A 14,965-nucleotide genomic window follows, 5' to 3' on the forward strand; every position below is an offset into this window, starting at 1 on the left:
TTTGGGCCCCCAGCAGCCCCGGCCCCGAGCAGCCCCTGCCTGCAGCGCTCGGATTTAAGGAGCCGCAGCCCCAGACGCGGCCGAGCACCCCCAGCGCCCTCAGCGCCTCCTTGATGTCACGACATGACGTCACACCCCCGTGACACAGCCCTGCGCGTGCGCGCTGCGCGCTCCCCACGCGGCTCCTCCTCCTCCCGCCCCGCGTGCGCGGCGCCGCACGCGAGGGGCGCTTTCCCCTCACTGATTGGTCTCTTGCGCTGTCAATCTGAATGGAGGGCGGGGCGAGGAGCGCAGCCTGGCCAATCACGGGGCCGTCCGCAGCGCCCGCACCGAGCGGCCGGAGCGGGTCCGGGCGGCGGAACCGGGGACGCCGGGACGGACCGGGGGACGGGGTCAGTGAGGGGCCAGGGTCAGGGGCGGTGTGGGACCGGCAGCGTCAGAGAGGGCGAGGGGTCGGGGACTGGGAGTCGGGGAGGGACCGGGGGTCGTGGGTCAGTAGGGGCCGGGGGGCCGGAGAGGGACAGAGGGGTCGGGGTTCAGGGGACAGCGATGGCCCGGGGAGCGGGAACCAGTAAGGGGCCGGGGAGCGGGAACCGGGCTCGGGGGTCCGGGCGCAGTGACGGTCTGGGGACCGGGGGCCAACGACGGGCAGGGACCAGGGGTCAGGGCACAGGGGCTAGGGGACAGCGAGGGGCCGGGGGTCAGGGCACAGGGACTGGGGGACAGCGAGGGGCCGGGGGTCAGGGCACAGGGGCTGGGGGACAGCGAGGGGCCGGGGGTCAGGGCACAGGGGCTGGGGGAGAGCGAGGGGCCGGGGGTCAGGGCACAGGGGCTGGGGGACAGCGAGGGGCCGGGGGTCAGGGCACAGGGGCTGGGGGAGAGCGAGGGGCCGGGATCAGGGCACAGGGGGTGGGGGACAGCGAGGGGCCGGGATCAGGGCACAGGGGGTGGGGGACAGCGAGGGGCCGGGGGTCAGGGCACAGGGGGTGGGGGACAGCGAGGGGCCGGGGGTCAGGGCACAGGGGCTGGGGAACAGCGAGGGGCCGGGATCAGGGCACAGGGGGTGGGGGGCAGCGAGGGGCCGGGGGTCAGGGCACAGGGGCTGGGGACGCCGGGACAGGGACCAGGGGTCTGGTGTATGGGGACGGCGAGGGTGCGGGACGGGCAGTGAGCCCTTGCTGTGCTGTGCCCGCAGCGCTGCCATGGCCGCGCCCTGGCGGGACGTGGTGCGGGACGCGGCGGCCGTGCGGGAGGCGGCGGCGGTGGCGGTGGACGCGGCGCTGCTGGCGGGGGTGCTGATGCGGACCGGGGAGCAGCCCCACGCCTCGGATGTGAGTGCGCAGCACGGGGAGGAGCCGCTGCTGTGCCCGGGGTCCCTGAGCCCTTCTCAAGGAGCGTGTCCCGGCTGGAGCAGGGCCGAGCTGGGGCTGCAGCTCACAGCCCATCCCGATGATGAGCGCAGCCCCCGAGGAGACTGCCTTGCCATACAGATTCCCTTTTTCAAGGAGAGGGGTAGATCTGGGAAGGCTTAGGAAGTTGCCAGTGTTGGTGCTGGGAGTTAATCCGTCTCCCAGCCTCTTGCCACCTGTATGAACCTTTGAACCAGAGGAGAGTCTCTCGGAGGGGCCTCTGCTTTTGGCGTGTTCCCAGCTACGATCAGCCTTTGCCCCATACCTGGGGTGAGGTGACAGAGGTGGAGGTGGCTGATGTGTGGGATTTACCTCTGGGCAATCCCTGGCGGATGGCTGGGGTGGGAGGGCTCAGCCTGTTGGAGCAGGATGCCATGAGGGGTCTCAGAGGAAGAAGTACCCCTGTGCAGGGGGAGTGGGGCACCATTGGGAGAGGGTCTCTGAGGAGCCTGGGGTAAGCAGGCAGCTGCCAGAGGTATGAGGACGGAGGTCTTCACCACAGCACTGCTCCTTGGTGTCAGGGCTCTGATCTCAAAGGGTGAGAGGAAGAGGGAGCCTGGGAGGAGAGGCTAAACATACTGCCAGTGTCCCTTGTTTCATGTGAAAATCCAGGTGAGTTGGAAACTTCTCCGTGGTCTAATATATAGACTTTGAGTGTGACCCCGTGCCTGAGATGTGGGATGAGCCAGGGGTCTGGAGTCACTGAGCAGGGATCAAAGGAAGTAACTGATGGCCAAGAACCCAGGACCGGCAAATGAACCTTTTCTCTGCCACTGAGATGTTCTGGAGACAGTGCTGCCCAGTTCAGGTGGAGACAGGGGGAAGCCATCAGCCCCTGAGCTCTGGAGCAGCAGTGGCCTGTGGATGGTTCATAAAACAGAGTCCTCAAAAGTTAGGAATCCGCAGGGTCGAGGCCCTGTGTCTGCCCAGGAGGGCTGGGGGTGGCTTCACCCTTCAGACAAGCAGAGGAAGCACCTCTTTAGCTCCTCTTCAGCTGCCCAGACCTGACTGCTGTGCTTCATCCCTGCTTGCAGGTAGTGAATTACGCGCCCTTCACGCTGCTCCCGTCAGCAGTGCCACGGGCCTTGTTTGAACAAGCCTACGCTGTCCAGCAGGATTTTAACCTGCTGGTGGATGCCATCAGTCAAAACAAAGAATTCCTGGAGCAAACTCTGGCCAGGTAACGTTTCTGTGTGTTGCATTTTAATGAAGTATTTCAAATGTAAAGCATTTATCACCCTTCTGGCATTCCTGCCTTTCTGAGGTCTGTTTGCCACTGTTTTAGGCTTGTGAATTCATACTTGTGAGCTTGTTGGACCCTGGGTCTTAAATGCAAATCACTGGAGTCTTTGAGTCCTGGGTTTAGGAGTCTCCTGTAGTCTTATTGTGCATCTGCCTGTGTCTGTCCAGTAGCCACCAGCTCTCCTGCAGCACTGGTGGAGAGGAGGTGTCTGTTCCTTTTCCCACACCCTCTGTCAGTCACCCCCATCCCCTCTTTCCCATCCGCAAACTCTGGGTGCAGGACTCTCCAGCTCTGGCTCCAGGACTCTGCTGAGTTTATCTGTGGCTGTTGCCCTGGGCTGGAGTGACCATCCCTGACTTTGCTGCTCAGAATTGTGGGGCTGATGCTTCTACAAATCGCTCTTCCCTTCCCGCTGCCTGTTCTGTGCTGCCTGTGCACGTGCTGCTGCCTCTGGCACTGGCACAGAGCAGAGGGGGCTGTTTCCAGTATGCTTTTGTTTTGTTGAAGCCTGACCCCTTGGAGCTGTTCCAGTGCTTGTGCCTTTTCCAGAGCTGGCTGCAGCCAGAGCTTGTGGGGATGTGTTCATACCTGTGGTTAAAGAATGCAGCACCTGGGGCTTGCGTGTGCTCAGGTGCCTGCCCTGTGCCAGGGCAGCTCCCTGGAGGTGCTGCTCAGGGATTTGGGACCCTGAGGAAATTTTGGAGGGATTTGGAGCCTAACAGGGCAGGGGGACTTGGATTAAGCTTGTGAAACTTCTCTGAACTGTGTGGGCAGGCACAGAGAGACCTGTGGTTTCTTCCCTGAACCTGCAGAATTCTGCTGCATTTCTTTGCCTTTACTTGTCCCATCTCTGCCCTGCCAATGAGTCACCTCTGCACAGGAGGGCCTTTTTTGGAGTGGCTGTGCTGGGAAAACTGGGTTTGTGTTGTGGTTTTGCACTGAGCATTCATGGGGAGGTGTTTCACAGTGCTGCAGCACTTGATCAAGCCCTAGCCCTGCTCTTTGTGCTGGAGAAGGCCCCTGCTAAGGGCTTTTTCTGCAGAAGAATTAATTTTCTTGTTCCTCTGTGACAGCATCAGGGGACTGATGTGGTCTGTGTTTCTTTCCAGCACCATCAAGGTAGACGACTTCACAGCTCAACTCTTCAGAATCTACATGCAAGTTTTGGAGGAAGGCTTGGCTCAGGTACCTTGGCAGGGGATCCCAGTGGTCTGTGCCCCTTGGCATTGTGGTGGGGGTGCCTGGGCTCTGGCTGCATGCTTTGGCACTGTGGACTCTGAGCTGTCCCTTGGCCAGGCTGCTCACTGCCTGTGCTGCGATGTCTTGTCACAGCCTGTGAGCTCAGGACCTCGCCCTGTTGAACAGCTGAGCTCTTTGGCTGGTGCTGCTAGAAACAGCCTGGCCTGGAGTGGGAGGATTTAATGTGGTTTGTCCTCTGGGAGCCTCAGGAGTGTGCAGGGACATGTGTCCTGTTGGGACCTGCACCAGACAGGCCATCCCTGCAGAAGCTCCTTTACTCTCAGGAGTGTTGGGAACTCCTCTGGAGCTCTGAGAGGGCTGTGGGCCCTGGGCAGGGGGCAGAGCACCCAGGTGTGTGACCTGCAATGGTTTTTATCAAACTGAGGGTGACAGGACAAGGGGGAATGGCTTCAAACTGACACAGAATAGGTTTAGATGAGATACTAGGAAATTTATTGTGCAAGTGGGGAGGCCCTGGCACAGGTTGCCCAGAGAAGCTGTGGCTGCCCCATCCCTCAGAATGTTCAAGGCCGGGTTGGACAGGGCTTGGAGCAACCTGGGATAGTGGAAGGTGTCCTTGCCCACTGCAGGGGCTGGGTTGAGGTGATCTTGAAGGTCCCTTCCAACCCAAACCATTCTGTGATCCTCTGACTGGATCTGCTCTGGGAGGATTTTGAAGCGAGGTCATCAGCGGATTTGCAGTTAAAGGCGACAGGAGACCCCAGCTCCCCTCCCTGTGTTCCAGACTGTGTTTTTGGGCATCAACCGCTCGGATTACATGTTTGACTGCGGGCTGGATGGCACAGCAGCTCTGAGGCAGATAGAAATAAACACCATTGCTGCCAGCTTCGGGGGGCTCACCTCCCGCACCGCCGACGTCCACGGGTAAGGAGCACCTCTAGCACTGCAGCAGCTGCACTGCGTGGCCCCTGTGCTCTCCATGCTGTTCCCTTGGTCCAGCTGGGCATGGACATGGCATTAATGGCTTTTGTGTTCCACAGGCTGGTGTTGAAAGTGCTGGGAAAGACTGAGGAGGCATCACACCTGCTGCCCAACAACCCAGCGAAGGGGCTGGCCTTGGGAATTGCCAAAGCCTGGGAGCTCTACGGTTCCCAAAGGTAAGGACAGAGGAGGAGAGCATGGACAGGAGCAGTGCAGGAAGCCTGAATCACAGAGATGGAAGGCTGGCTATCCAGCTGGGAGCATGTGAAGTGTTTATGGGTTTAATGATGTTCTTGGTATCTCTTCCAGGGCTGTGGTGATGTTTCTGGTGGAGGAAATCCAGAGGAACATTTTTGATCAGCGTTGTGTAGAAAATGAGCTTTGGAGCAGGTAAAGTTTGAATTTCCCTGAGATGGGAAAGGAAGGAGATGGTTCAGTTTCTGGAAAGGGAAGCTGAGCAAACTGCTGCCAGATCATAGGATACATAGGAAGGGTTCCTATACAGGGAGTTTTTTGGGCTGTAGGATTTCTCTGGCTCCATTGTACAAAGCCTGAGGCTATTTGTGAAGGAACCTTCAGATCCTCCTTGCTGCAGCCACCGATTCCACCCATGATTTCCAGCTCAAGTACCCCTGCCCAGCCTGGTGACTCTCACTCTCCTCCTGACAGGAATATCCGTGTGATCAGGAAGCGGTTCCGGGATGTGTTTGAGCAGGGCTCCCTGGATGCCAGCAGGAGGCTGTATATGTGAGTATGAGCCAAGGTGCGCACTCCTGCCGTCTCTCGGGCACACGGGGCTGGCAGTGGGAGCTTGCAGCCAAAGCTGAGTGTAAGTAGTGACTGACTGAGAAAGCAGTTCTCTTCCATGCTCCAGGCTGCTGCTTCCTCTTGGAGCTGAGATGATTTTGTGTTCACAGTGGTGACATTTTGCAGATGCACATCAGCAATCGGCTGCATTCACAATCTCCCTCCTTGAGGCCTCAGCCTTCATTGCTCTGTGGGATCTTTTACCTCCTCCACAAAGATCTGCTCTCAACAGCCCTGGCTATTGGAGAGGCTTCCACAGGGCCATTTCCTGTTTACTGTCCACATGATGCTCTCCCAGTGGGAGCTGGGCTGGGTTGTTAGTGCTGGAGGAGGCAGCATTCCATGTCCTTTGAGGATCTCTTGGGTTTGAACTCACTCAGCATCTTGCCTGCTCTCTGTGGAGACCAGGATGGGAGGATCACAGACTCCCAGTTGGTCCCAAGTGTGACGTTTGTCCTATTTCCGGGTAATGTGCTTGGAGCTGGATGAACCTAAGGGAAGACATGGTTTCATGCCAGTGATTTTTCTGTAGTTAGGCTGATTTTTCCATGGTTTGACCTTTGGTGTCTGTGCTGTGTTTAATTAACAAATGCATTTGTCATGGCCTGATAGTTGAGGGGAAAGTGTATCTCTTGTGCTTCCTCCTGAGCATCCTTCCTTGTCACTGCTGAATGCCTCTGCCTCTCCTGCCTGCCTGCCAGCAGCTGCCAGACCAAGTGCACAGTTCTGTGGCCAAAGCTTGGGCATGTGGTGCTACAGCTGTGCTGCCAGCCCAGCCCTGGCAGGGTGGTTTGGTGCCTCTCAGGTTGATGAGTTGATGTCCTGCCTTGAATTACCACAGGAGGAGAACCCTGTTCCCTCCAGCTTCAAGAATGACAGAGCTGTTATGGTTGGAAAAGACCTCTGAGATGGAGTCCAACCTGTAACCCAGCACCACTGAACATGTCCCCAGGTGCCACAGCCACACGTCTTAAAGTCCCTCCAGGGATGGTGACTCCATCATTGCCCTGAGCCACCTGTCCTAGTGCTTGACAACCCTTTCTGTGATTTGCCCTAATCTCCAATCTAAACCTCCCCTGGCCCAGCCTGAGGCTGTTCCCTCTCCTCCTGTCCCTGTTCCCTGGCAGCAGAGCCCGACCCCCCCGGCTGCCCCCTCCTGTCAGGGACTTGTGCAGAGCCACAAGGTCCCCCCTGAGCCTCCTTTGCTCCAGGCTGAGCCCCTAAGCCAGTGTGGGGTAAAAGCTGTTAAAAAAGAGGTTCTTACTCTCTGCTAGGCTGGTTGTCAGAATTATTGAGCCTTTGGTTAGAGCAGGGGCTGGGTGTCAGCTCTCTGTGTCTTGGGACCAGCCAAGCTGGGGCTCAGTGGAGAGGAGCCAGGGCTCTCAGTGCTCAGCTTGCTCTGGCAGAGCCAGGCAGGAGCAGGAGGGCCAGAGGCCAAGGAGAAGGGGCAGAGGGCTGTGATGCCCCCTTGGTGCTGGGGATGGGGCAGGGCCTGGCCTGGCTCTCCGAGCACTTCTGGTTTCCATTCCAGGGACGGCCAGGAGGTCGCAGTGGTGTATTACAGAGAGGGCTACGTGCCCCAGAACTATGACCACCAGGTCAGTACCCACCTCCCTGCCCCAGAAACCACCAGCTGAGCACTGTTCAGGGAGCTTGAAATAATCCCAGGGGCAGCTACCCTGTCTGGGGTGGGGTCAGTCCTGCCTGGTGTGGCTGAGAGCATTGGGAAGCTGTGACTCCAGAGAGCATGTGGGTGACCCTGCAGTAAGAAAAATGGGTGGCTTTCTTCTCCAGGGGCTGATCCCTTAGTGCAGCACTGCATTGCTTTTGTACAATAGGGGTTAACACAGGTATGAGCACCTGCTTACAGGTTTCACTCTGTGCTCTCGTAGCACGATCAGGCTGCAGGTATTAATAGCACAGAGCAGATCTTGCTGGTGTCTCGAGGTGGCAGCACCGGACAAGCTGGGGAGGGAGCACACAGTGGATTAATCTGACTGTGCTCTTCCCAGAGGTGGTGGGAAATCCATGTCTGCTTTTCTCTGGAGTGCTGTTCCCACCCCCTGTCCCTGCCAGCAGGCAGGGAGGAGACAAACCATATGTCGATAACTGCACAGAAAAGAGCAGAGCAAACCTTTTGTGTGTTTCTTTTTCTCCTCACGGGGTGGTTGCTCCCTCGCTGCCTCAGAACTGGGAGGCGCGGCTGCTGCTGGAGAGGTCCCGGGCAGTGAAGTGCCCTGACATTGCCACCCAGCTGGCGGGCACCAAGAAGGTGCAGCAGGAGCTCAGCCGGCCAGGGACGCTGGAGAAGCTGCTGCCCGGCCACCCCGAGGCCATCGCTCGGATGAGAGCCACCTTTGCTGGACTCTACTCCCTGGACGAGGTGAGTGGGAATGGGACTGGAGCAGGAGTGGACATGCACACCTGTGCTCTTTGGTTGAGAAGAAGAGATGGCTTTGTTGTGGTCCTTGGGGAATTTGTTGATCCCTCTGCTCAGAGGGATCTGCTGAGGAGCCCCTGCTGCTCCCTGATGCTTTGCTGTTTGCAGAATCATTTAGGTTGGAAAAGCCCTCCGAGATCATTGAGTCCAACCTTTGACCAAACACCGCGTTACCAACTAGGCCATGGCACTGAGTGCCCTGTCCAGTTGTTCCTTGAACACCTTCAGGGATGGTGGCTCCATCCAGCTCGTTCCAGTGTGAAACCACCCTTTCCGTGAAGAAATCATTCCTGATGTCCAACCTGTTTCCATCCTTTCCTGCCAGGGTGAAGAGGGTGACATGATAGCTGCCACAGCCATCGCTGACCCCGACCGCTTTGTGCTGAAGCCGCAGCGTGAAGGTGGAGGTACGAGCTGGGCTGTGGAGGTGTGAGCTGGGCTGTGGAGGTGTGAGCTGGGCTGGGCCCCTGGGCGTTTCCATTGTGATTTGTGCTGTATTTGGGATGGGCAGTAGCTCTGTGCCAGCTCCTGGTCCTGTGCTGAGGGATAAAGGGTGGAGTGTCTTGTGGCTACTCATAGCCATGGGGACTAGTCCTGCTACTAAGGCAAAGCTGCTCCTGGAGGAGCTCCCAAGGCCCTGGTGAGGCAAAGGCCAGGTCATTTGGGCTGCCAGGGCTACATAGCTGGGGCCAGGGGCTTCTGCTGTCCTGGGAAGGGCTTGACATGCTGTTTTTGTTTGCCAGGGAACAATCTCTATGGTGAAGAGCTTAGGCAGGTTCTGGAGAAGATCAAAGACAGCCCTGAGAGAACCTCCTACATCTTGATGGATAAGATCAAACCCCAGCCAGCACTGAATTACTTGCTGAGGGCTCACAGTCCCCTCCAAGTGTCCGAGTGCATCTCTGAGCTCGGGATCTTTGGTGTCTATGTCAGGTGAGGAATGTGCTTGTGTTCCAGGGCAGGTCCCTGCTCCTGACGTGGATCAGGAACATTTTGCCCTCTGTGCTGCACAAGCACAGCAGCAGGACAGATGTCTGGGGACGTGCAGGTGCAGGGGACAGATGTGACCGTTCAGGCTGTGCCCCTGGCGGCAGCTCTGAGCTCGTGTGCACACGCTGAGCTGCTGCTCTGAACCTGCTGCCAAACGAGTTGTTAGAAAACCACAGGGCTCGTGCTGGCAGTTACTGGTGTAACGGGATCGTGGGATCGGTGTGTCTCATCCCTGACTTCTGGGAGCACTTCTTGGGTTCTGGATGCAGCCACATCCAGAAGTGTGGCTTTTCTGAAGCCCTGGTGGTCTCTGGAATACCTGAAGGCCTAACGCCTGTTCAACCCTAGTAGCAGCTGCTTTTGTTTTAAGCCCTCATAGACCAGATTTCCATAGGGTATAAATGAAAGTCCTTCTCACACTCTTTTGGGAACAAAGGTGCTCTGGCAGTGTTCAGCCCCTGGCACTGCCCGTGTGCAGAATGGCCAGGGCAGCCACCACTGCAGGGCCCCCACCTTAGCCCTGGGGCTCTGCCCTGCCCTGGGTGCTGACAGGGAAGGTGAATCCGCTGCCCAAGGTAAATGCCATGAGCTCTGTGCTCTGCAGGGGCTCAGTTTCCCTCTCCTTTGCAGGCAGGGCCAGGAGCTGGTGCTGAACCAGGCCGCCGGTCACCTACTGCGCACCAAGGCCATCGAGCACGCGGACGGCGGCGTGGCAGCCGGGGTGGCCGTGCTGGACACGCCATACCTGGTGTGAAGAGCCATGGCCCCACCCTCCTCTCTGCTGCCTGAAGAGCTGATCTGCCACAGGGATTTCTCCTAAGGGTGCACTTGCCAAGGTCCAACATGCTGGAGCTGTGAGGAGGGACTGTGTGGATGCAACTGCTCAAAGGTCCAGGGTGCCAGCCCGAGCTTCTTCTTCTGATTCTCCCTCCAGAAAGAAGGGATTCCCTTGCTCTGCCTGTTCAGGGGGCCTTGCCCTGTGCACAGCCCAGCTGTGAGTCCCAGGACTGCAAGGGTCTGGATGTTCCCTTGGGGCCTGGCCTGACAGCAGTGGGACGTAGAGTGCTGCTCCCACTTCTGAGCTCCTTGATGCTGTGTAATTTCTGGAGATGTACACAGTGTAAGGAATGAGAGGAGAAAGGTGGATGGGCAAGTACCAGCCTTGATCTTCATCCAGTGCCTCAGTGCTCTCCAGCTTAAAGAGGAGAGCCCAGCTCCACTCACCATGGCCCCTCCAGCCCTTCTTCCTGTGCTGCTGCTGTCCTCATTTCTATTTTCCCCTGTGCCTGAGGAGCCCTCAGGGTTCCTGCACCAGGCACAGCTGCCCTGGGTAATTTGCCAAGGGCCTCTTGCTTGCTTTCGCTTTGCCCAACTGCTGTTTTGTTGGACTGGGTGCTGATCCTGAACAGTGCCTCTGTGTCCCACAGGGCAGGCAGGAGTGCGGGGTCCAGGGCTGTGTCTGCTCCTGCTGCTTCCCACAGCCCTGTCCAACAGATCACAAGCTGGAGGCAGCTCCCAAGGCAGTGGTGAATTGGAGCCCTGTGTGTGTTGATAAACCCTGAAGCCCCCTGGGCTTGTGCCAGTGCATCCCACTGAAATCAAACACTGAGCATCTTCCTGTCAGGAAACCCCGACCTTGGGAATGGTCCTGCTGAGACTGGGAGCTCTGTGGTGGGGAAGCAAAGGAATTGCAGGAGAGGCTGGGCAGGCACAGCCCCAGCTCCAAGCACCTTACTCTGGGACCAGCACCAGCAGAGGGGGAGATGTGTCTCCTTCCAGGTTTCATGGATCAGAGGGAACAGCACAGCAGTGGAGGAGTGTGGGCTCTCCTGCTCAACGTCTTCTGCCTCTTCCTTCAGCCCCTTTCCTCCTCAGCCCTAAAAGCTGCACCTTTCTGGCAGTGAAGAGCCCAGGCAGCCTCAGCCCAGCCCTGCCAGTTACACAGAACCAGCACAAAGGTGGAATTCCTGCAGAATGGACGTGCTGAGTGGCAGCCCTGCTGGCTCTCTGCTGCTGTGGCATCAATCACCAATCGGTCACCTGGGAAACTGCTCCGTTCTTCCAGTGTGACTGAGCCTGGGATTCCTGGGTGTTTTGTTGGGGAATTGATTACCCCAAGCCAGAGATTAAAAGGAATGTGCAATCTGACTGCTGCTTGTGCCAGGTTTGTCTGAGCTCAGGGGCACACCTGGCCAGGTACACAGAGATCCATGGCTGTGCCTGGGAGGGGACCAGGCCCAGGGTGGAGGTGAGGCAGCCCTGAGCTGTACTGAGAGCCCTGAAGCCTCCTCAGCTGCTCACCTGTCTCCCTGGCCCTGGTGCTGCATGAGGGTGTTGGTGACATGTGGGTGTCACACTGTCTTGTGCTTTCCACGAGCCTTGGAGCAGCAGTGGCTGGAGACCAGGGAGAAACTGAGGCACAGGCTGCAGCCCTGGAGCCAGCACACACAGCCACACTAAATCCTAATCCATGGAAAAACATCATGGTGGCAGGAACCTGCACCTCCCCATCCCAAAAGCCAGTCCTGGTTTCTGGCGCAGCCACTTCCAACTGCACTGAGCACCCCAAACCCAAGAGCACACAAGCACCTCCCACCCACACACACTCCATGCCTGTTTCCATTTTGTCTTCTTGAATTTTATTTCATTTTGCATTAAATTCTCGCTGTTTCCAGCCAAAAGTACATAGCTGACAAAGAGTAACAGGAGGAAGGATGATGTAGGAATCCTTGTCACCAAGGTGGCACAATCCAGTGGTACAGAGCTGTGGGGGCACATGGGACACGGGCAGGCACCGGGGTTACAGGTGACACAGGTGCTGTGCCAGTGAGAGCAGCAGGTAGCAAGTGAGATTTGGGACTTGGCCAACAGCCCAGTCGAGCACCCCAACACCTGCCTTGAGCACCCCAACCCAGAAGCAGCTGCTCCTCCTTTCCAGCCCCATGTCAGCTCAGGTTGCAGGTAATGCCTGTCCATTGGCACTCCCCAAAACAGCTGTTGTAGCAAGTTTTAAAGCCCAGTTCTCCTTTGGTTTAAGTGCAAAATCAAACAGTTCACATGCAGTTTTCATACAGACATTGTAAAGGAGGTATCAGCTCCAGCTCAGCCCTGGCTGGAGTTAAATGTCCTTCACTGGAGGAAGGATGGCTTTGGCAGGACTCTGGTGGTGTTCAGGCTCTTGGGTAAGAGGTTTGGGGGCCTTTAGCTCTCATCATTCTTAAACCACACCAAATACAAGCAAATACTGACTTTAAACATCTCCCACCCTTTTTTCCTGATGAAGAAATGTGTAGGGCTCCTACAGCCCTGCCTGCCTTGGTTTATCTGCTGTAGCAGTGGTCGTGGTGCCATGAGAAAGGTGCCTCTGCCTGGCTCCATTTTCTCTCCATCCTCTGGGGTAACAGCAGCCCCCAATCCTCCCCCAGGACACAAAGGGAGCATCCAGCTGCTCCAGCTCTGGTTCAGCTGTGAGCTGGTGGCAGCAGGGCTGGAGGAACCGGGGCTCCATGGAACATATCACACCAAGGCTTTCCCTTCCTGGCTGCCTGTAGTGTCCATGGCCAGTGAAGGACGCTGGACTGGGGACAGTGCAGCAGCTGGCACAACACAGTTAGGAAACAACAGCTCCTGGTATCAGATTGCCCAAAAAAACCTGTTTAAAGCCCAGAGCTCCCTGGAGCCTTGCCCCACTCCCCTGGAAGCCCCGGGAAGCTGTGCTAGCAGCAGGACAGTGCATGCAGGACAAGCTGAGTTGTGCAGGGATGGTGTGGCTGTTGCAGTGCTCCTCAGCTTGCAGCACTCCGAGGACAGAAGGAAGCTCAGCTGCTCTGTGGGCAGTGGTGGATGCATCTCCCAGGCCTGCCTGCATTGAGTAACTCCAGCACCACTTCCCCTCCAACCCCCAAAGCTCCTTCCCACTGTGCACAAGGTGCCAGGGCCCCTCCAGGACATAAAGTAAATTAACGCCCTCTCCCCCGCCCCCCCAAATTAAATTAAAATCAAGAACGAGGTGCTGAAAAAGGAGGATGAGTCCCTCTGTGCACCAGGCTGACCCTCAGATGTGTGACATCCATCTGGAACATGATAGACACCTCATCCAGGGCATGGACACGGCCTCTCCAGAGCCAGACTCTCCTCGTTCCTACGACTGGTACATTCAATTCAACAGGTGAAGGTTTCCTTCCTGGGCAGGCAGTGGCTGTTGGAGGGACCTGCTCATCAGGTGCCACTGCCACTGTTCTGCTCAGCAGGGACAGGTCCTGCTGCTACTGCTTAGTGTCACATCTGCTGTTGAAAAGGTGTTTGATGATGCCCGGGTCTGCCAAGGTGGAAATGTCCCCCAGATCTTGGTCATTTTTGGCAATCTTCCTTAATATCCGTCTGGTGATCTTTCCTGTAATGACAGCCAAGAAAGGGAAGCAGGAATCAGAATCCCAGCATGGTTTGGGTTGGAAGGGACCTTAAAGCCCATCTCATTCCACCCCCTGCCACGGGCAGGGACACCTTCCACTAGCCCAGGGTGCTCCAAGCCCCAATGTCCAACCTGGCCTTGGACACTGCCAGGGATCCAGGGGCAGCCACAGCTTCTCTGGGCACCCTGTGCCAGAGCCTTCCCACCCTCACAGGAGACAATTCCTTCCTTAGGTCTGTTTAATCTACACCTGCCCCCCAGCAGTTTAACACCATCACCCCTTGTCCTTCATTATCTGCCCATATAAAAAGTCCCCCTCCCCAGGAGTCAGGATCTCCTCAGCATCCTTAGCAGAAGTGGGAAGTACCAGACCTGCACATCCTGCTCATCCTGAGCTTGCACCCTCCCTAATCTGAGCAGCCCTGGACAAGCAGTGCAGGGCTGATCAACTTCCACTGGCAGGAGCTGCCCAGTCCTCCCCAGTACCATCCCTGGAACTCACCTGAGCGGGTTTTGGGCAGGCTGGGGGCGTACTGGATGTAATCAGGTGTTGCTATCGGCCCGATTTTTTCTCTGACTGCAAAAAAAGAGAGATTTTCATTGTAGGGGTGAGGAGATAACCTTCTATCCTGACTGGAAAGGATGTGTGGCAAGACAGAGCCCAGCTCCTGGAGCACCTGGCAGGGCAGTGCCTGGGGCTGCTGCACCTGGGCCTCCACACTGTGGGAGGGGACAGCAAGACCTGCAATGCCAACAGGGCCATAAGCACATTTCCCCAACAGTGAGAACATTCATCTTTTCATTCCCTCCATCTTCCAGAGACCTCCCTAATAGCTACAACCATCACCACGACCATTTTGATAGAGCAAGGACTGATTCACTGCTGGGCAGGTTCGTTTTGTGTATTCAATGCTGCAGTTTGCAGTGAAACAGCTCCTTGAGAGTGGAGCACAAACACCCAGAGCACCACCCCAAAGAAACCAAATGATCCTCCCAGGATGTTCCAGTCTGCCAGGGAGAGCCCTGCTGCAAACAAAAGGCTGCTGAGTACCCCAGTCCCTCACAGGGCTGCCAGCTCCCACGAGGCAGAGATGGCATCACATGAGCAGCCAAAGGCCGAGAGAACTAATTTTAGTCTTTGTCAGCCATGCTCTGTAATCAAGAGGCACCTCGTGGCAGTTGTCCACGCTGCATTCCCCAGACCACAAGCACCTCCTGCAGGCACCCGAGCCCTTAACCCCTCCATCCCCTGTCCTCCCCCTGCCTGCTCCCCAGTATTTGGCTGTTGCTACCTTGTTTTTTGAGCTCATCTGTGAGGTTCTTGGTGAACTCGTGGCCCTCTCTCAGGGTCACGAAGCAGTAGAGGCACTCGCCCTTCAGGGGGTGCGGGTGGCTGACCACGGCAGCCTCGGCCACCGCCGCGTGCTCCAGCAGGGCCGACTCCACCTCCGCCGTGCTCAGCAAGTGACCTGGAAACAAGGGGG

General features: G+C 57.3%; 2 protein-coding genes across 3 annotated transcripts in view; one reads left to right on the forward strand and one right to left on the reverse strand.

The window, feature by feature from the left end:
- Positions 1-315: 315 nt before the first annotated feature.
- Positions 316-11,218, forward strand: GSS (glutathione synthetase). Its single transcript, XM_032126736.1, has 13 exons — positions 316-392; positions 1,196-1,331; positions 2,444-2,589; positions 3,762-3,837; positions 4,637-4,776; positions 4,893-5,009; positions 5,143-5,223; positions 5,503-5,580; positions 7,172-7,238; positions 7,829-8,023; positions 8,406-8,487; positions 8,824-9,013; positions 9,701-11,218. The coding sequence occupies exons 2-13, from the start codon at positions 1,203-1,205 to the stop codon at positions 9,822-9,824; spliced, it is 1,425 nt and encodes a 474-aa protein (XP_031982627.1). The 5' UTR covers positions 316-392; positions 1,196-1,202; the 3' UTR covers positions 9,825-11,218.
- A 468-nt stretch (positions 11,219-11,686) lies between these two features.
- The window catches only part of ACSS2 (acyl-CoA synthetase short chain family member 2), a 32,492-nt gene continuing 29,213 nt past the window's right edge, over positions 11,687-14,965 (reverse strand). For both annotated transcript variants that reach the window (XM_032126734.1, XM_032126735.1), the window contains 3 exons: positions 14,774-14,950; positions 13,984-14,058; positions 11,687-13,463 (listed from right to left, as the gene is read on the reverse strand). In XM_032126734.1, coding sequence (XP_031982625.1) covers positions 13,336-13,463; positions 13,984-14,058; positions 14,774-14,950 — 380 coding nt within the window. In that variant the 3' untranslated portion in view covers positions 11,687-13,335. The remainder of the gene's footprint in view (positions 13,464-13,983; positions 14,059-14,773; positions 14,951-14,965) is intronic.

Source organism: Corvus moneduloides, chromosome 17 (genome assembly GCF_009650955.1).
Source record: "Corvus moneduloides isolate bCorMon1 chromosome 17, bCorMon1.pri, whole genome shotgun sequence".
NCBI classification, from domain to species: Eukaryota; Metazoa; Chordata; class Aves; order Passeriformes; family Corvidae; genus Corvus; species Corvus moneduloides.

Excerpts from the sequence above, each read along its gene's own strand:
- GSS (XM_032126736.1), top strand. The coding sequence starts at position 1,203 with ATGGCCGCGCCCTGGCGGGACGTGGTGCGGGACGCGGCGGCCGTGCGG. Across the intron at positions 4,777-4,892 it reads CGCACCGCCGACGTCCACGG|GCTGGTGTTGAAAGTGCTGG; the intron begins GTAAGGAGCACC and ends TGTGTTCCACAG. Across the intron at positions 5,224-5,502 it reads GAAAATGAGCTTTGGAGCAG|GAATATCCGTGTGATCAGGA; the intron begins GTAAAGTTTGAA and ends TCCTCCTGACAG.